The 19919-nt window shown below is 52.8% G+C and overlaps 1 protein-coding gene across 3 annotated transcripts; it reads left to right on the forward strand.

Annotated features, from left to right (window-relative positions):
- Positions 1–6407: 6407 nt before the first annotated feature.
- On the forward strand, positions 6408–15974 carry SLC11A1 (solute carrier family 11 member 1). Of its 3 annotated transcripts, none has more exons than XM_080669420.1 (15): positions 6408–6712; positions 7245–7378; positions 8199–8321; positions 8642–8761; positions 9523–9629; positions 10059–10129; positions 10466–10533; positions 10671–10826; positions 11392–11550; positions 13387–13476; positions 13602–13721; positions 14124–14273; positions 14713–14786; positions 15194–15347; positions 15477–15974. In XM_080669420.1, exons 1-15 carry the CDS (start codon positions 6706–6708, stop codon positions 15588–15590), a joined length of 1647 nt encoding a protein of 548 aa, XP_080525546.1. In that variant the 5' UTR covers positions 6408–6705; the 3' UTR covers positions 15591–15974. The 3 variants fall into 3 exon arrangements, with proteins under 3 accessions (XP_080525546.1, XP_080525545.1, XP_080525547.1); XM_080669419.1 differs by having other exon boundaries at positions 6428–6712; positions 7156–7378; XM_080669421.1 differs by lacking the exon at positions 7245–7378 and having other exon boundaries at positions 6564–6712.
- The last annotated feature ends 3945 nt before the right edge of the window (positions 15975–19919 follow it).

A 19919-nucleotide genomic window follows, 5' to 3' on the forward strand; every position in this document is an offset into this window, starting at 1 on the left:
TATCCCCATTTTACAGATAAGAAACTAGAGGCACAGAAGGTTCAATAACTCTTAGAGTAAGCACGTGGGAAGCTGGATTCAAATCTGGAGGTTACATTCCAAAACCCACACTCTTAGTCACTCGGTTAGCGGGGTGGGGTGGGGGGCTTCTAGTCACTCAGGATCACACTGGATACCACTTAACATAACTGCCCGCTCCCCACCCCAAGAAAAAGAGCAGATGATCGGGGGAGAGATGGAGAAGGGACCCTGACCACCGCTGGTCTTGCTCATCTCTCTGAAGCCTCCCAAGCACCGCTGCCAGCTCTCACATCCCACCCCCTCCCGGTTCTCACTGACATACGGATCCCCACAAACTGCGTGTGACGGGTCCCCATTTATCGGCTCCGGGAGAAAAAGAATGGACAGGTGGTCACTACCTCCGTTAGGTTCCTTGCTTAATGTCAGTCTATCCAGGAGCTTGTTCCTGCCCAGTGCCGGCTGCCGCTCAGTAACAAATGTTAGGCGAGCTCCCAGAAGGCAGCTGGCAATGGGGGTGCCCTCAGTCAATTCATTCATCCAACTTCCTGTTGCTCAGAGAAGTTCTGCATTCTGGTGAGCAATACCAGCCAATATCTACAAGGCTGGGAGTGGGGGCTAGTTCATGGCCCAGGAATCAGGGAAGGAAGGCTTCATGGAGAACTGTCACTTGAGCCTTAAAGAATTAAAAAAAAAAATTTTTTTTATTGATTTCAGAGCGGAAAAGAGAGAGAAATATCAATGATGAGAATCATTGATCAGCTGAGAGAGAAAGAGAGAAGAGACATCAATGATGAGAGAGAATCATTGATCAGCTGCCTCCTGCACATCCCCCACTGGGGATCAAGCCCACAACCGGGCATGTGCTGACTGGGAATTGGACTGTGACCTCCTGGTTCATAGGTTAACCTCAACCACTGAGCCATGCTGACCGGGTACCTTAAAGAATTTTTAATAATATATTTTATTGTCCCCCTCCCTTATGTTCACTAGAAAAACCTTAGAAAAAGGTGATACCCCAAGAGAAGAAAGTGAATTCACTTCAATTCTTCTACCTAGAGTCAGCTACTCTTCAGGTTTTGGCAAATATCCTCTCTATTCTTTTTTTCTAGCAAATGGTGGCTGGTGTTTGTTCAACAATTACTCTGTCAAACACTTTTACATAGAATGTTTGATCTGGTCTTCACAGTTCTAAGGGACTTCATTTAACAAAAAGTGAAATCATACAATAATTGATTCTCATACAGTAACTGGTAATTGCATACTTAATTGTATTCTTGAAAAGTTTCAAATATTAGATAACATACAGATAAAGCTGGAATCTCCCTAGGTTCCCACCCCAATTTCCTGGTGTTTTGTAACTTTTTTCATGTGTTTTAATGGGTTCTTTCGTTTAGCAATATATTTTGAAAATATTTCCCTGTCACAGTCTTCTACAGGGTGTCCCAAAAAATGTATATACACTTGAACAGCTGATAGCTCAATTGATGTTTCTTTCTTTGCAGAGTAAACCCATTGGAATTAATAATTACTCAAAGTGTGTATACATTTTTTGATGATTCTACCATAATGTAACCAATCTCTCCCCTCCCCGCCTTTTTATTTTTTACTATCATAAACACTACTGCATTGAATATCCTTGTAGCTAAATCTTTGCATATATCAACAATTATTTTCTTAAGGATACATTCTGAGGAGTGTAATTGTTGCATTGATATTAAGGCTTTTGTTTGTTTGCTTTAACAAGTTGCCAAATTCTACATGTGTAGCATTTTTATTAAAGGTCCGATAAAGCATTCCAGAAGAGAAAATGACATAAGCAGAAGAAAGTGAAATGTATGTGCATGGTCTAGAGCAGGACCATCCAACAACACTTTCTGCAATGATAGGAATGCTCTGTACCTGCAGTGTCCAATGTAGTAGCCACTAATCACATGTGGCCACTGACAGCTAGAAACGTGGTTAATATGACTAGGAACTGGAGTTTTACTTTAATTTAAATTCATTTCAATTTAAATAGGCACATGTGGCTAATGGCTGCCATATTAGATAGCACTAGAGAGTAAGCTCCTTTCATTCAATCAGGCAAGTAGTTGAACAAATATTGGACCCCTTCCAAGTGCCAGGATTATTTGTGGTGCTGGGAGATTCAGCAATGACAAGACAAAGTCCCTGTCCCCAGGAAACATGGAGAGATGGACAATAAACACAAAAAGATGATTTCAGATGTGAAATTTCAGACATTTATGAAAACAAATAAAACCGAGTCATAAGTACAAAGTGACTCAGGGTTGGAGAGGTGAGGGTGGAGACTTCAGGGGTTTCTGGGGTCTCCATTGAATGACAAGAAGTCAGACCTGTGAAGAGCTGTGGAAAAAGCATTCTAGGCAGAGGGAACAGCAAGTGCAAAGGGTCTGAGCATGGCATGTTGGGAACAGAAGGCTGGAGCCCAACAGGGTGGGAGGGGCTGGGGATGAGAGTGCTCAGTCACCCTGAGGTAGGCAGGGCCCTGGCCAGTTCTCTTCATCTGTGGAGAACTGAAACCGAGGCTGACTCAGCCTAGTGCACCCAGAACATTTCTGCAGAGATCCAATAACTCCCTCCAACCCCAATAATCTGCAACAGTGGGAGAGAGGGGAGGGCAGGAACATCCGACCCACAGAGCGCCTTGCTGTCATGCGTCAGATGACTTGGGAAGGAGTCGACTTTCCTGCCTGCTCTGTGACATCCATTTCAAAACTGGGTTGTTTTTAGATGCTATCACTTGTTCCTGGAACTTCTATGACCCCTCTCTTCTTGCTCCATAACACTAAGAAATACGTTTCTCTGAGCAAAGGGAAAACAAATCTTTAGCACTTCATAAGTGCCAGGAATGCTTTCGGCATTCCCATCCATAACTTATGAGTGGTCTGGCTTCTCCACATCATTGCCAGCGTTTGGTGCTATGACTGTTTTTTATTTTAGCCATCCTTATAGGGGTGTAGTGATATCTCATTATGGTTGTCTTTGCACTTCCTTAATGGCTAATGATGCAAAACATCTTTTCATGTGTTTCTTTGCAATCTGTACACCCTGTTTGGTAAAATGCCTGTTCATGATTTTTGCCCATTTATAATTGAACTAGAGGCCCGGTGCATGAAATTTGTGCACTGGGGGGGGGTGTCCCTCAGCCCAGCCTGCACCCTCTCCAATCTGGGACACCTCGGGGGATGTCCGACTGCTTGTTTAGGCCCGATCCCGCAGGGCCTAAACCAGCAGTCGGACATCCCTCTCACAATCCAGGACTGCTGGCTCCTAACCATTTGCTTGCCTGCCTGCCAGCCTGATCGCCCCGTAACCGCTCCCCTGCCAGCCTGATTGACACCTAACTGCTCCCCTGCTGGCCCAATCGCCCCCAACTGCCCTCCCCTGCCGGCCATCTTGTGATGATGTGGAAGCAGCCATCTTGTGGTGGCCATCTTGTAATGAGGTGGGGGTGGCCATCTTGTGGCGGCCATCTTGTGATGACATGGCACAGCCATCTTGTGACAACATGGGCAGCCATCTTGTGATTACATGGGAGCGGCCATCTTGTGGCAACCATCTTGTGATGACGTGGGGGTGGCCATCTTTGTGGTAGCCATCTGGTGATGATGTTGGGGTGGCCATCTTGTGATGATGTGGGGGTGGCCATCTTGTGATGACATGGGGGTGGCCATCTTGTGACAATATGGGGGTGGCCATCTTTGTGATGACATGGGGTGGCTATCTTGTGAGGGCGTGATAGTCAATTTGCATATTACCTCTTTATTATATAGGATTGTTTGATTTTTTTACTGTTGAGTTTTTTTTTTGTTGTTTTTTTAAAATATATTTTTATTGATTTTTTACAGAGAGGAAGGAAGAGTGATAGATAGTCAGAAACATCGATGAGAGAGAAACATCGATCAGCTGCCTCCTGCACACCTCCCACTGGGGATGTGCCCGCAACCAAGTTACATGCCCTTGACCAGAATCGAACCTGGGACCCTTCAGTCTGCAGGCTGACGCTCTATCCACTGAGCCAAACCGGTTTTGGCTTTACTGTTGAGTTTTAAGAGATTTTTCTATCTCTAGATACTGGTCCTTTGTCAGATATGTGGTTTGCAAATATTTTCTCTGAATCTTTAGCTTGTCTTTTTATCTTTTTACAGGGTCCTTCACAGAGCAAAAGTTTTTAAGTTTTATGAGATCCAATTGATCAGTTTCTCCCTTTTATGGATTATGCTTTTTGGTGTCAAGTCTAACAAGTCTTTATTTAGTCTTAGATTCTAAAGATTTTCTCCTACTTTTTTTTTCTAAAATTTTTACATTTACATTTAGGTTTGTGTTTCACTTTGAGTGAATTGGGCTTCATGAAATTTCACTTCACGCATGCAGGGTTCAGTATCCAGCAACAGCTCCAGGTGCAAGGGGACTGATATGCAGGTTTCTAGTCCTCTAGCTCATGTAGCTCCCACTCTCTGCTACTCTGTCAGAACCTCTGCTCTTAACCATTACACTATAATGGTTAAGTTAAAGGTTGTACAAAGTATTGATCAGTTGTTAATCAATTGTACTTACTGAGTTCCTAACTATAAGTAAGGCCCAAAAAAGATACAAAAAAGACATCTGTCTTAGTCATGGTTCTTCAGAGAAACAGAACCAATAGATAGGAAGTGATAGACAGAGAGATAGATACATACATACATAGGGAATTGGCTCACATGAGTATGGAGGTTGAGAAGCCCATTGATCTGTGCAAGCTAGAGACCCAGGAGAGCCGATGGCACACATAATTCCAATCTGAAGGCCTGAGAAGGAAAGGTACGTTCCACGGTGTAAGTTCCAGTCGAAGCTAAGTCTGAAGGCAAGAGAAAAAGAATCCTAATTCAAAGGCAGTCAGGCAGAGAGAGAGAGTTCTCCCTTACTCAGCCTTTTGTTCTATTCAGGTCTTCAGTTTTCCAGATGAGGCCCATCCACAACAGCAATGGAAATCTACTTTACTCAATCTACCAGTTCAAAGTTGATCTCCTCCAAAAACACCCTCACAAGCACACCCACATATCCAGTCACATCCTGGTCCAATCAAGTTGGCACATAAAATTAACCCTCACAACATACTACACCAGCCCCAACCCCAGCCATGCCCGCATGAGCCCAAGGCAGTGATTGGGAAATGTGCACAAACCTAGTGGTCAGGGACAGTGACAGGAGCTTGAGCAATAGGATTGCACAAATCACGATGCTGCTCTCTCCTGTCTGACTCATCATTCGCCCCACCCGCCCCATCCCCCACTTTCCAGTCCCTCCAGCCTTCTCCATCAACTAGAAGTCAGGGTATTGACTGCCTCCTCCAACCCTGGGTTTCTGAGCTTTGGTAAAGTTTTTGACTCAACATGGGGATACATCATGTCCCAGATCAGGTCTGGCCCTGAGAACCTGACTTGATTCTCTCTGGGTCTTGAGATCTCAGACTTTGGAGCTGGACACTCCATAACAATTCCAGTTTTGAATCTTCTTGATGGAAAAAGAAGGCCACAAGATAGAAGAAGGCATGAGGGGTATGGGAGGGAGAAGAACTTGAGGGAGGGAAGTGGGAGCACAGAAGCTGCCAAGGGGAAGAGACTAGGAGCTGGAGGAGTCTTGCCCACCATTTACCCAGAGGTTACAGAATAATACCTCTCAAGTAGAATCCAACCTGTAGGGATGTTTTATTTAGATTATACAATATTTTCAATGTTTTGGGGTCTAGTATTCAAAAAGCCTATTTTGCATAAAATTCCTAGCATCCTTGACAAATCAGAAGGCATTGTGACAATCGGCCCACATGGCAATTGGTTGGAACTCCATAGACACTGCCCTCCTCAGATAGAGTATCTGACCTCTGTTTTGCTACAGTCACCACTATTCCCTACTGTCTCCTGACACGGAGGCTCAGCATCATTTGTCATTTAACACTGAGCTGGTGCTGTTTTTCTTACTCGCAACCTGTCTTATAGTTTATCTTACCAGCCTGACCTCCATGGGCATCTAAATTTTAACCTCTTAGGTAGTTTGAATCTTTATTTAATAGAAGAAACAAGCTCAGAGAAAAGATATGCTCTGGTGACAATCTCAAGTGAACTAGTGGCAGGACCAGGACCCAGTGTCCCTGTCTTCTGAGGATCTCCTTGGCCAAAGTACTGAATACATGTTTTCCTCTGAGGCACTCAATGGGAAATGAAGCCTAGGTAGCCATCAGGACTCCCTCCCTCCCATTAGCCCAACCGGTGGTCAAGGGACTCCAGACTGAAGAGAAGAAGAGCTGGACTGCTTATGTAAGAGGTGGGTGGGGGGAAGTCAAGTGATCTGGACATGAATGCCCATGTGGCAGAAAATATCTTAAAATCAGAGCTAACTTGGGCGACACGGAGCATGGGGTGCCTGGAAGGGAGCCACAGGTTTGTGGGGCTCAAGCCAGAAGGGGAACAGAAGTCCAGGCAGACCTTTCCGCCAGAGCTGGCCACTTCTGCCTTGGAAAGTGTTTCACAACGCCCCGTGTGTGTGAGGACAGCCGGGCTCACTACGGATGAGTAAGAGGGTGTAAGCTCACACACTGACATGTACTGGCACCCGGAGAGGGAACGTGGGCTGAGGAGCTGGCCAGCACGCCACTCACACGCAGAGAGTGCCTGACCTGTCGTCCTCATGACAAGTGAGTATCTCTCTCCAGGGATGGGGGTGGGGAGAGTCAGGGAAGTAAAGGAACCCCTGGTCCCCATGGGAGTCCTGGTCTGGACCATAATTCTGTACACGAGCCTGGGGTTGGGTTCTTTGCATCTCCTTGGTCTGATCTCTGTGTACTTGGAGCCCCTGGAACTTCTTTGGCTGCTGGAGGAGGCAGGGGTGAGGCCAAGGGGCACACGTGTCAGTGTTAGTGTCAGTCAGCCCTCCTCAGAGCCCCATGTCCCTCTCCACATCCTCTGTGGCAACAGAGATCTGGATTTGGGGATCTTTGCACTCACATGGAAGGAGAGTAATGCTGAAGGCTCCACTTCTGACATTTTATGGAACATTTGGTCGAGGGGTGGAGGTGACGGACCCAACATGGAAGTCAAGGCCCCTATTCAGCTGGGCTTTGATTCTGCACTTTGCCAGGAGGAAGCAGGGGAGGAGGACACATGGCTTTAGCCTTGGACCACCGAAAGAAGCAGGTCACTCACCATGCCCCATGGGGCCCGTTGCAGGTGACAGGGGTCCCCAAAGGCTAAGCAGTCCCAGCTATGGCTCCATCTCCAGCCCACCCAGCGCAGGGCGACAGCAAGCACCTCCCGGGGAGACCTACCTGAGTGAGAAGATCTCCATCCCGGATACAAAGCCGGTGGGAATACTGGAAACTTCCTGGGGTCTTTCAGGATTGACAGGACAATATGGGGGGTGGGTGTCTCACGGGCTGGGTGAGGGAGTCCCCTGAAGACCATGGCAAGTCCCTTCCAGCTCTGAGCCAGGGTGATGGACAGTGTAACTGCCCCCTTCCTGCTTCTGTCTCCAGCACTTAGCTTACCATTTGTCTAAAAATTATCAATGGCTTTCTGAACAAATCCCAGCTTTCCTATGAAGGCAAAGGGACTTGGGGTGAATTCAGGTTGGAGCCTCGAGGATTTGTTGTCAAAGGAACAAGGGCATTGGGAGAAGCAAAGGAGATTGTGGGCTGGCTTCTAGATGCTGTCCCCTGCATTTTCAGAATCTTTAGCAGAGCCCAGGCTGCCAGACCAAGCCCTGGAATGGGGGGGGGGGGGGGGGAGGGCGGGGGTCTTGGCTCAGTGGACTCTGAAGAGGAGGACCTATGGTCTGACAAGGGGCGGGGGAGGGAGGAACTGGACCAGGGAGGCCTGACCCCAGGAAAGTCCCCTATTGGGGCTCTAGGTTCTGCAGAGTCAGGGCTTGCAGGAGGTAAGCTGGTCAGGTGCAGGCAGGCTGCTGAATGTGCTGGAGCCATAGTGGCCGATGGGCTGTTACTCAGCAAATCCTGCTGGTTCCTTCCACCCCATGTCCTCCACCAACCCCTGAGGAATGCGGCTCCAGAAATGGGGAATGGAGGGCTGGGCTGGCCAGCCTGGGCTGATGAGCCCCTTGGAATTCAGCTTGGGGTGGGCCAAGGCCAGTTATTGCAGGACATCCTCACCCCATTCCACCCACAGGGCACGTTCAGCCTGAGGAAGCTGTGGGCCTTCACGGGGCCTGGCTTCCTTATGAGCATCGCTTTCCTGGACCCAGGAAACATCGAGTCGGACCTGCAGGCTGGTGCTGTGGCTGGATTCAAAGTGATGGAGTTGGGGCACTGTGGGGAGGGGTGGGCGGTGACCCAGTTAAGGAAGTGGAGACCCCAGCTTGCCACATTTCCCCAGAGTGGCCTGCATGACTGCTGTTCATGGGAGATGCTAGGTTCTAATGGTCCGGAAAAGGTCCCCAGGGCATCCCTGCCAGAGTGTGGGATGTATGGGGAGGGAGGGAGGAGGTTGGTCTTCTTTCTCTATCTTCCCTACTCAGTCCCCAGGGACTGTCCTTGGTTAGAGGGTGCCACCAATTCTGGGGTTAACTGACTCGCCCCTCTGGCTGAAAGCCTCTCCCTGCCTTCTCACAGCTGCTCTGGGTGCTGCTGTGGGCCACGGTGTTGGGCTTGCTCTGCCAGCGACTTGCTGCCCGGCTGGGTGTGGTGACAGGCATGGACTTGGGTGAGATCTGCCATCTCTACTACCCTAAGGTGAGCTTGGTGGGCCTGGACAGGAAACTCCCACAGGTCCCAAACCCGAAACAGCCTCTTACAGGTTCCATGATCAAATAGAGACATGCTCTCAAGTGGGGTGTTACAAGTCCATTTGATAGACAGAACACTGAGGCTCACACTAACGGCACACAGATTGAAAGGGACTTTAGACATACCCTGTCCATTTTATAGAAGGGGAAATGGAAACCTCGAGAAGTGACTTGCTTAAGGCAAAAAAATAGCTAGGCATCAGCTTGGTCATTGGCTGGGATGGACACTGGGGGCCTGGCTGTTGTCAGTGTCCGGGCAGGAAAAAAATTTTCAACATTAGATATCGCAAAGGTATGTAATGCAGGGATGTAGCCACAGGTGCTGGAAGAGCTGGGGCAAGCAGTGGAAGGAGGGTGTTACCCAGAGGTCAGAAAGCTGCTGGGCAGGAGCCCAAGAGCCATCATTTGCTGCCGAGCTTCTGGGAGCATTGCCACTTTTGCCGAAACAGCCACCAGTGCTGCTGGCGCCTAGATTGCCAGGTGCTTTCACTGCCAGAAACACCAACAGAAGCAGGGAAACGATTTCTCCCTTTCCATCTCCCATAAGTGTTTCCCGCCAAACCCAACGGGAAGCCAGCTGACAAGGCCATCTTGCAAACGTAGTTAGTAGGCTTCTAGCCCAGCAGGACGGTGCTGAGTATTGAAAGGTGCATGTAGGACTGAGACAAACACCTGTCCCGCCTTAAGGAAGGTTACCTCCTCCCCTAGGTGCCCCGCACCCTCCTCTGGCTGACCATCGAGCTAGCCATCGTGGGCTCGGACATGCAAGAGGTCATCGGCACAGCTATCGCATTCAGTCTGCTCTCAGCTGGACGGTACTGCCCCACGGTCTTCGGTTCTTCAGTCCAGAGCTGGGAACAGCTGCTACTTCTTCCTCAGGCCTTTTCCTTCCATGTGTCCATTTCCTCTTGCAGTCCCCTTTGACTCAGAGTTGTTGCCCAATTTGCCAAGTGGGGAAACAGAGACCCAGAAATGCAAAGTGATTGTATCTAAGGTCACACAATGTCAGTGACCTTGCAGGCTTCTGGGTTGCCTGCCATACTGGACCCCCGCCCACTTTGGCCCTTCCTCTCCCGTTCTGTGCCATTTTCCACCTCCAGCACACTCCCACTCCCCTCTCCTGCAGTTGTCTGGGCCACTTGGGTCCCTGCTCCCAGGAGATCAGATTTCAGTCTCCAGCCCTGAGAGTGGGAGTTTGGGACCCTTGGACCAGGCTGGGCTGACCCAGGCCACTCTGGTTTCAGAATCCCTCTCTGGGGTGGTGTCCTCATCACCATCGTGGACACTTTCTTCTTTCTCTTCCTGGATAACTACGGTGAGTGTGCCCTTCCTCTCAGAGGGGGCTGCACTGCGGGCTGGGCAAGTGAATGTAAGGCCAGCTGATGCTCTGCGGTTCTGGGGAAGGGCTCAGCTCCTCACCCGGCGTGGCCTTGAGCAAGTTACCCAGACTTCTGTTTCTTCGTCTGGAACATGGGGAAAATAACAGCCCAGACGTCACAGGGCTGTGGTGAGGATTCACTGAGGCAACATATGTTAAGCACTTGGCACAGTGCCTGGAACAAAGTGCTCAAGATCTCACCTTTAATAATTGCTTATGTTACGGTTTTTTGTTTTGTTTTGATTGTTCTGTCCCTTTGCTCTCTCTCTCTAGGGTTGCGGAAGCTGGAAGCCTTTTTTGGATTCCTTATTACCATTATGGCCTTGACCTTTGGCTATGAGGTGGGAAGCCAGAGCTGCAACACTCCCACGAAGGCCACCCCTCTGCCCCTTGCAGAGCCTGAGGGGCCAGGGTCAGGGTGGAGGGTGACATGGCTTTGCAGGGGCAAGGTTTGGCCTGACCAGGCTCCTCCCCACAGTACGTGGTGGCACGTCCTGCTCAGGGACCGCTTCTCCGAGGGCTGCTCCTGCCGTCATGCCCCGGCTGCGGCCAGCGAGAGCTGCTGCAGGCCGTGGGCATCGTTGGCGCCATCATCATGCCCCACAACATCTACCTGCACTCAGCCCTGGTCAAGGTGAGCACAGGGGCAGGGAGGGAGAGGTGCCTGGTCCCTTGCCGTCACACTGGCCCAGCCTCCAAGCCTGGAGCCCCTCCACTTTGGCTCCTGAGGTCCATGACAAGACAGACAAGTCGTCTGCCTTCCTGGAGCATGCATTCTAGAGGGAGAGACAGACCACGAGCAAGTAAACAAATGATGGAGAGAATTCTAGATTGTGCAAGGTGCCCTAAAGGAAACGAAACAAAGAAGTGTGATAGAGAATGACTGAGACCGAGTCTTCTTTAGAAAAGCTGGTCGGGAAAGGCCTTTGTAAGGAGTGACCTTTGAGACATGAAGGATGGGAGGGAAGATCAGGGGAGAAGATATTCTAAGCAGAGGCAATGAATGGTGAGGGCAAAGGCCTCAGGAGAAATAAACTGGGCATGTAGGAAGGGGGTCGCTGACCAGGTCCTGTCCCAGACTTCCATGTAGGGGGCTTTAGAAAGAACTGGGGTTTGGGGAGAACATAGAGGAGTGTGAATGGAGGTGTTGGGGTTGCACTGAGAGACTTTGGCTATTCCCTCCCCTTTGATCTTTATAGTCTCGAGAGATAGACCGGACCCGACGGGCTGACATCCGAGAAGCCAACATGTACTTCCTGATTGAGGCCACCATCGCCCTGTCTGTCTCATTCTTCATCAACCTCTTTGTTGTGGCTGTCTTTGGGCAGGCCTTCTACCAGCAGACCAACCAGGATGCGGTGAGACGCACCACACCTCTCCATCCACCACACCTCCCCATCCACCACACCTCTCCATCCACCACACCTCTCCATCCTCAGCATTGCTGGGGCCCCAGACCACGAGCTAAGCTAAGCCCTTTGAGTCTCTGCTCTAGACTCCAGGCATTGATAGCAAAGGGAGTCTGTGATCCTGGCCTCTGGCTGGGACCCCCATCCCCAACCCACTGGGGAGACACAGCCCCCCACAGGCAGACGTTTTTTTTAGAAAATCCTCACCCAAGGATATTTTTCTATTGATCCTTAGAGAGAGTAGAAGAGGGAAAGACGGAGAGAAATATGGATGTGAGAGAAACATATTGGTTGGTTGCCTCCCGCATGTGCGGGGGAGGATCCTGCAACCGAGGTACATGCCCTTGACTGGAATCAAACCCGGTACACTTTGGTTGGTCAGTAGGCTGACGCTGTACCCACTAAGCCAAACCAGCTAGGACCAGACTTTTTTTTTTTTTTTTCTTAATATTTTTTTTTACTGATTTCAGAGAGGAAGGGAGAGGGAGAGAGATAGAAACATCAATGATGAGAGAGAATCATTGATCGGCTGCCTTCTGCACTCCCCAAACTGGAGATTGAGCCCACAACCCGGGCATGTGCCCTGACCAGGAATTGAACCGTGACCTGCAGGTTCATAGGTTGACGCTCAACCACTGAGCCATGCCAGCCGGGACAAGCAGACTCTTGAGGGTTAAGGCCACACAGGGGCTGCAAGGCACAGGCATCCAAGGGAAGTGCCTGGGAGCAAGGAGCTAATTCTTGGGAGATGCAGCATTCCAGCTGCACCTGGAAAGCTGGTCAGGATTTGCCCAGCGAACTGCAGGGAGGGCGTTCTGGGAGGAGAGGATGTCTGCACATGAGTGTGGAGTGGGAATGCACAGCACTCATTCTCTCCTCTGAGTCCTCTCTCCTCATAATCTTCGTTAGCAGACAAACTGGCATCCGTTCAGCAAACATTTACCAAGCATTTGTTATGTGTCGGGCAGTGCCCTAGGTCCTGGGGATACGGGAGTCAATGATATGAAGACTCTGCCCTCTTGCAGCTTAAATTTGGAGGGTGGTGAGTGGGCAGGCAGGAAACAAATCAACAAATCAATACAGATGGGAAAAGTATGGACAACGTTGTGAAGGCAATAAAGAAAGCAATGAAACATCATTGGGGATGTGGTGAGGGAGGGCCACGTTAGCTCTGGTGGTCAGGAGAGGACTCCGAGGAGGTGACATTTTGGCTGACTCTTGGATTTGTGACCTCCTGGATTTGTGAGCTGTGTCTGACTCCCTCTCTGTCACGCGGCTCTAAATGACAGCTGGTCAGTGTTGGGTGCTTACTGAATGCTGAGCACCGAGCTCACTGCCACTGCCTTGCTCTGTTACCTCTCGCGGTTACACCGCTCCCTGGTCTCATGATGCTCCTCCACACTAGAAGAGAGGTCTAAATAGGGATGGCAAACCCTTGTCTTCAAGACCTGGCCAGTCACAGAGCTGGGAGCAGTGGGCTCCGTGTGAGGAAGAGAGGACTGTGGCGCAGCTGAGTCACTGCCAGCCAACTGCCTCTGTGGTAATGCCAGCTCTTACAAACCCAACCCACCCCTGGGAACCCGGTTCTCATGTGAGTTCTCCATGTAAATGTTGGCAGTAAAATCACATGAAAGAAAAAAACAACTTGTTAGCCAAACAAAACATGTCTGGCCAGACTCAGCCCGCGGGCCACCAGTTGTCAACCCCTGGTCAAGGCCTGAGGGTCTGAGCTCTGAGACTGAGTGTGCATTTCCCACCTCCCTCCTACCGCCCCGGTGCCCGCAGTTCAGCGTCTGTGACAACAGCAGCCTCCAGGACTACGCCAAGATCTTCCCCAGGAACAACCACACGGTGGACGTGGACATTTACCAAGGAGTAAGTGCGCGGCAGGGGGCGGCACCGAGGGGCCCGAGCCCGCTGAGGCGGCTGTCACGCCCACTAAGGGGCGGGGCCTTGTGAGAAGGGCGGGGCCACGTGTCTGATCACACCCCTCCTCCTAGGGCGTGATCTTGGGCTGCCTGTTCGGCCCCGCCGCCCTCTACATCTGGGCCGTGGGTCTCCTGGCGGCCGGGCAGAGCTCCACCATGACTGGCACCTACGCAGGACAGTTTGTGATGGAGGTGGGGCCTGGGGCCAGGGGTGCGAGGTCAACTGACACATTCCGGGGCTCGGACACGGGCTTTGTTGATCCTTAAAGCAGTCCAGATCTGAAAGCAGCTATTATAAGCCCCACTTTACAGAATAGAAAATTCAGACTAGAGATTCAGAGAGGTGAGGCGACTGACCCAAGGCTGCAGACCCAGGACTAATAGGAGGCGTTTACCTAAAACTCTTCATTCTGCAGCAGTCAGCTATGAGAACTCCCCTAATTTCCTCCTATCCATTGCCAACAAGGGACAGAGCTGCAACCATTTCAGAAATGCAAAAACAGAGGGTTCCCCCAAACATGAGATGGGATGAGGGGAGACAGAGGTCCTTCATCTGGAATCTCCAGCCATCAAGGTGCCCACCCCACACCCCAGGGCTTCCTGAAGCTGCGGTGGTCACGCTTTGCCCGGGTCCTCCTCACTCGCTCCTGTGCCATCCTGCCCACCGTGCTCGTGGCTGTCTTCAGGGACCTGAGAGACCTTTCAGGCCTCAATGACCTGCTCAACGTGCTGCAGAGCCTGCTGGTGAGGGCAGCCCTACCACCCTTCCCCCCTGCAGAGCTAAACAGGAACCACAACAATTCCCTATATTGAGTTTACCCTCTTCCAGGCACAATCTAAACACACCTTGCCAAAAAGTCTCACATAATCCCACAGCCAGCCCAAGGGTACAAACCACCGTTATCCCCATTTTGCAGCTTGGAAAACTGATGCACGCAGTTAAGTGACCAATGGCAGAACTGGGGTTCAAACTCAGGTAGCCTGGGACCACAGCCCCCAAACATGTTCCCCTGCTCAGGAGCCCACAGACTTGGAAGGCCCAGAGGTGGAGAAACAGTGGTTAGAAGACTTGCCCAAGGGCGCACTGCCAGGCAGAGGGTGAAAGGCACTCTGGTCCATCCTCTCCTCCTGGCTGTATTCCGAGCGCAGGGTCCCTCAGCCCCATCCTCCCCGTTCTCCCCAGCTTCCCTTCGCGGTGCTGCCCATCCTCACATTCACCAGCATGCCCACCCTCATGCAGGAGTTTGCCAATGGCTGGTGAGTATTCCCCATCCCAGGCACTGGACTTGCGTTACCAAATTTGATCCTCACAATCACCCTGAGGTAGGAATTACCATTATTGTCCCCATCATCCAGGTGAGATCAGAGAGGCTAAGAAATTTTCCCAGCAAATGGGGGGAGCCAGGACTGAAATCTGGGAGTGAGGGCTGTTTCTAGAACCCAAGCTCTTCACCTTCACCTCAGACTCTGCTCTTGCAAAATCCCACCAGGGTGGAGCCTGGAGGGCCCAAGAGGCAGAAGTGGACGGGGGTCTGCTCCAGATCCCACAGCCCAGAGAAGCTGGCTGTTATCTCCCTGCTCTCCCCACCCCCGTTTCAGCTGGCTGTGGGTACTGGAGAGGAGGACGAGATGCAGCAATCCTGAGTTTCCCTCCTGTCCTCCAGGCTAAGCAAGGCCATCACATCCTCAATCATGACACTGATCTGTGCCATCAACCTCTACTTCGTGGCCAGCTACCTGCCCAGCCTCCCCCACCCCGCCTACTTCGGCCTTGTAGCCCTGCTGGGCGCAGCCTACCTGGGCCTCACCACCTACCTGGTACTTTAGGGCCAGCAGGTGCCTTGGGGATGGGGATTGGGAGGACAAGGAGAGGAGGCAACAGATGGAGGGAGGGGGTAGACTGGGGCTTCCCCAGAGGTCTTGTTCTCATAATCACCCCTCCCCCAGGTCTGGACCTGTTTCATTGCCCACGGAGCCACCCGACTGCTTCACAGCTCCCACCACCACTTCTTGTATGGGCTTCCTGAAGAGGAGCAGGAGAAGGGGGAGCCCTCTGGATGAACTCCCCCCCTGGACCTGGCTTGAGGGGGTGGGGGAGAATAAATGGGGCAGACTGGCCTGTAGGACAGGGGCATGGGGGATGTGGACGCCAGAGATGGAGTGAGATTTGGGGGCAGGCCAACCCGGGTTCCATAGGGATCTGCTGTTTCCTAGCTTGGACAAGTGATTAACTTATAGGTCTCAGTGTCCTCATCTGTAAAATGGGACATCAACCTTGCAATGGATGTAAAGCACTTGAACACAGTGCTTGGCAACGGGACTTTTTTAAAAAATCCTAAAGTATTTATTGAGCTCTTAAAGGAGTACCCTGACAGACAGTCCCAGTTGGGGGCAGGCTCCAAACTGGCACTTACTAGTAAAATACAGTCCGGTGAATGCTAAATCAATGCCAGTTCTATTCTCATCCAAAAGAAGAGGGGAACGGAAACCAAGAAAGCACAAAATCCCATCAAGAAGAGCCACCTACTCCAATGTCTCCTCCTCTAGCAGTCTAGTTCCTCTCGCTGGAGTGGCCTCAGCCTTTTTGATCCACCACCAATCCCATTTTCCAGGCAGTAAAACGGAGGGGCGGTTCTCTCCCCTTCAGGCGCCAGGTCATAAGGAACCCCAGAGACTATGCCTCCGAGGCCCAATTCATTTGCCACCTCCTCAGGAAACCAGGCGGCCAGGACTCCCACGCCGCGCAGTTAACATTCCCAGGGAGCTGACTCCCAACTCCCTCTAGGGGCAGGGACGGTCCCGAGCGCCAGCATTCCCAGCCACAGCCTCACCCTTCCCGGCTAAAGAAGAAAAGGCGGGTACTTGGGCCTCCCGTCCCGAGGCCTCAGAATCAGCCCAGACAAGGAGGGGGTGAAGGGAGAGCTGTGTGGGCGGGGAACCCCCTCTGCCGCTGGGAGCCGCCCTACACACCTTCGCCCCTTGCTGGGACTGCACTTTACAGACGCTCCCTGGTCTGTTTCTAGGCTCCCCCAAGTCCCTCCTCCGGCCTCTTCCCGTTCCTCCGACCCTAGCCCCAGAGCTGAGGCAGCGCGGAGAAGGGGTTGCCAGGCTTTCCCCTTCTGTTGAACTTGAAGCGAGCGCTGTGCCTGGAAGCACCCCTAATTTCCTGGGGATCCAGCGGGGCACGCTCTGCGCTCAGGATGGGGCGCTTGTTTATGAGAATTTCCTCTTTCTTAAAAGGGCAACGATGCCAGTGGGGCCCTCAAGGAGGCACAGAAAGGGACGGGTCGGGCTCTGCCAGAGCAACTGTGGAAGAGGTTACCTGAGCAAGAAAGCCGCCCAAGTCCCTTCCCCGGGTTTGGCCCTGGAGAAAATGGGGCCCACGCGGGCTAAAGGAGAGGATGGAGGGGGGCCGGTGGTGGAGAAAGGCATCTCCCAGCCCCTCTCCAGCTTCCTGGAGGTGCCGCTATCCGTACCCCCTGCAGACCTCTCTGGTCAATTCCCGAAGCACTAAATGGGCTCCGACCTAGAGCTAGACGCGGAAGGAGGCAGGTTTCCGAATTAAAGGTGATCTCTCAAGGAGTGCCAGTGTGTGGGTGGGAGACGGCCAAGTAAGTAACAAATCGCTATTCAGTGGGATGGGGAACGATCGATGTGCGAGTTGAGCATAGCTGGGAGGTAAGGACCAGAGAAGGCCCTTGGACAGACTTTGAAAGCGAAATAACCAAGGGGTGATGAACATGCTGGGGGTGGGGGTAAGTGTGTGCGAAAGCGCAGACAAGTGGAGAACTATCTTAGATCCCATGGAGTAGGGAGGGGACCCCCAGCGGAATGGGCAGGCAGGTCCCACCAATAGTTAAGCCTGGGACTAAGGACTTGGGGACAAAGAATGCGGGGAGGGGAGGGAACCAAAGGCCAGGGAAGGGGTTACCGTGGGCGAGAGGTTAGCGATGAGGTCCTGCCAAGGGCGTCGTTTCAGGTCAAGGGAGGCCCCTGCAAAGCGCTGCCTCCCCCAACCTGCTTAGTAGCCCCGGTTCTCCCAGCTCCGGGGTTGAACTTGACTTTCCCCAGGAGCTGCCCTGGGAGCCTTGCCTTTCCTGCACGGTCCCCCTTCGGCTTTACCAGCCCCATTTGGCAGATGGAGGTAGCTGCGTGCTGGATGGAGAAGTCACCGCCCCCAGGACTTTGTTCCTCCTGGTATGAAAAATAAAAACAAACTATGTGCTAAGGCGACCCCCAGCTGCTGGGGTAGAAAGAGACAACACTGGGTGTGGAACCCGCCCTCCCCGCCTCACACACACAGTGAAGAAACCCAAAGACCGCCCCCTCCCCAACCCTACAGAACACTTCCACCAGCTCTTCTGTCCCCACAGCCTCCCATACCCTTCACAGCAGAGCTCGTGCCTGGGAGCCTGGGAGGAGGGCAGGTCTCCCAGGGGAAGAGGCCGCACCAACAAAGGCTTAGAGGGGGCATTCGAGGTGGAAGGCCAGGGGAACAGCGAGTGTGTGTGTGTGTGTGTGTGTGTGTGTGTGTGTGTGTGCGCCTCGCCCCGCGTCAGCTCCTCTGACCCTCTTGGGACCGCAGGCCAGGTTCCGTCTTCACGGGGGCAGAAAGGGAGAAGGAGGGGAAGAGGAAGGTGAGCCGCCTGCTCAGGCCAGGGGCGAAGCCACGGCTTCACTCCTTCCTCGCCACACGTTTCCTGTTGGGGTTGCCGCGGGCTGGGCATCGGAGGTGAAGCTGAGGCTTTGACCCGGGCGGCCCGAAGGGTAGGGGTTCCTCTTGGCGGCCGGAATCCCGCCTCTGCCCTGGGTCCAGTCGCTTCACTGCTCAGAGTTCAGTTTCCTCCTATGCAAAAGGGCATAAGAGGACATGGAGCAGTGAGGGGAACCCCCAGAGGAATATGCAGGCAGGTCGTTCTGAGAAGTAAGTGAGACGAGGGGGCGCAGCCCGACGAAGCGCTCCCCCCACGAGGGCGGCCTGAGGTCGCCGTGAGGGCCGGAGGGGGGCGGGGGTCCAGCTTCGTGGTAGCGCGCCTTCAGGCAGGTCCCGCCCCCCGCGTGGGGCCTCCCTCTGCAGGCTTCCCCTCCGTGGGGCCGGGAGGACATGGGCCGCCCTTGCACCCAGCGGTTGGACGGGACAGGACGTGCCCGCCCCGCCCTGCCCCGCCGCCGAGGCCCGCGGGGGAAGGAAGTGCTGAGGCGTATTTGTCCAGGCTTGGCGTTATTATTTTTAAAATTATGAACACATAATAACGACGAATGGAAAGAATTAATAAACAGGAAAAAGAAACCCACATTCAGGGCCAATAATACGGGAGTTTGCTTCGTGAAGAATCCACGCGGACGCGGTCGCGGCCAGGGTGTGCCTGCACGGACCGGGTGGAACCGCCGTTTAAAAGCCTAAGAAATGTCAGGCCCCACCGTGGGGCTGGGCCCACAGGGACTGCGCGCCCACTGTGCGGGCGCCACCGGACACCCCGCCCCCAGTCATCAGAGAGTGGCCGGCGTGGGAGTAGGGGAGGGGTCTGGAAGGCCTCGTGGAGACAGGGTCATTTCCTCGAGGTCGGAGGGATTTGGCTCCGCGAAGGGGTGGAAGCGCGTTCCAGGCCGAGGGAACAGCGCGGAGAGGGCGCCTCCTGGCGGGAACGCCGGGTGATGGCGTGGACACGGGGGCCGCTATGCTGGGCCCAGGTGGGGCAGTTGGAAGAGGTCGGCAGGGGGATCCCAGGGCAAAAAGTTGGAATTTTCCCGCCCTACACATCACCGGGCCCCAAGGCTGCGATGGGTGTTGACGGTCACTGTCCGGTCAAAAGCGTAATTGTGTGAATCTTTTTTTTTTTTTAATATATTTTATTGATTTTTTACAGAGAGGAAGAGAGAGGGATAGAGAGTTAGAAACATCGATGAGAGAGAGACATCGATCAGCTGCCTCCTGCACGCCCCCCACTGGGGATGTGCCCGCAACCCAGGTACATGCCCTTGACCGGAATCGAACCCGGGACCCTTCAGTCCGCAGGCCGACGCTCTATCCACTGAGCCAAACCGGTAAGGGCTTGTGTGAATCTTAACAGTCGCTTGGAGGGAGCCAAGAGCCACCGTTCTCTCAGGACTTCCGCGAAGCGGTCCCTGAAACAATCAAAAGATAAGACCCATTTTACGGACCAGATGGTTTTATCCCCATTTTCCAGAAGAGAAAACAGAGAAGTGGCTGGTCGCTGAGCCTTGGAATGCGCAGAGGTGAAGGCACCGTGCGGGCGGGGCGGGGCGGGCCCTGGCCCCTGTGCAGCGCAGCCGGGAACTGTAGTCTTGCCACGCAGCCGCAGAGGCTCCCCGCGGGCGGGCGCCAGGAAGGGAGGCGACGCCCCCTGGAGCGCGGCCGGAACCGGGCCG

The sequence above is a fragment of the Plecotus auritus genome (genome assembly GCF_963455305.1).
Source record: "Plecotus auritus genome assembly, chromosome: 5".
In the NCBI taxonomy this organism is placed as follows: domain Eukaryota; kingdom Metazoa; phylum Chordata; class Mammalia; order Chiroptera; family Vespertilionidae; genus Plecotus; species Plecotus auritus.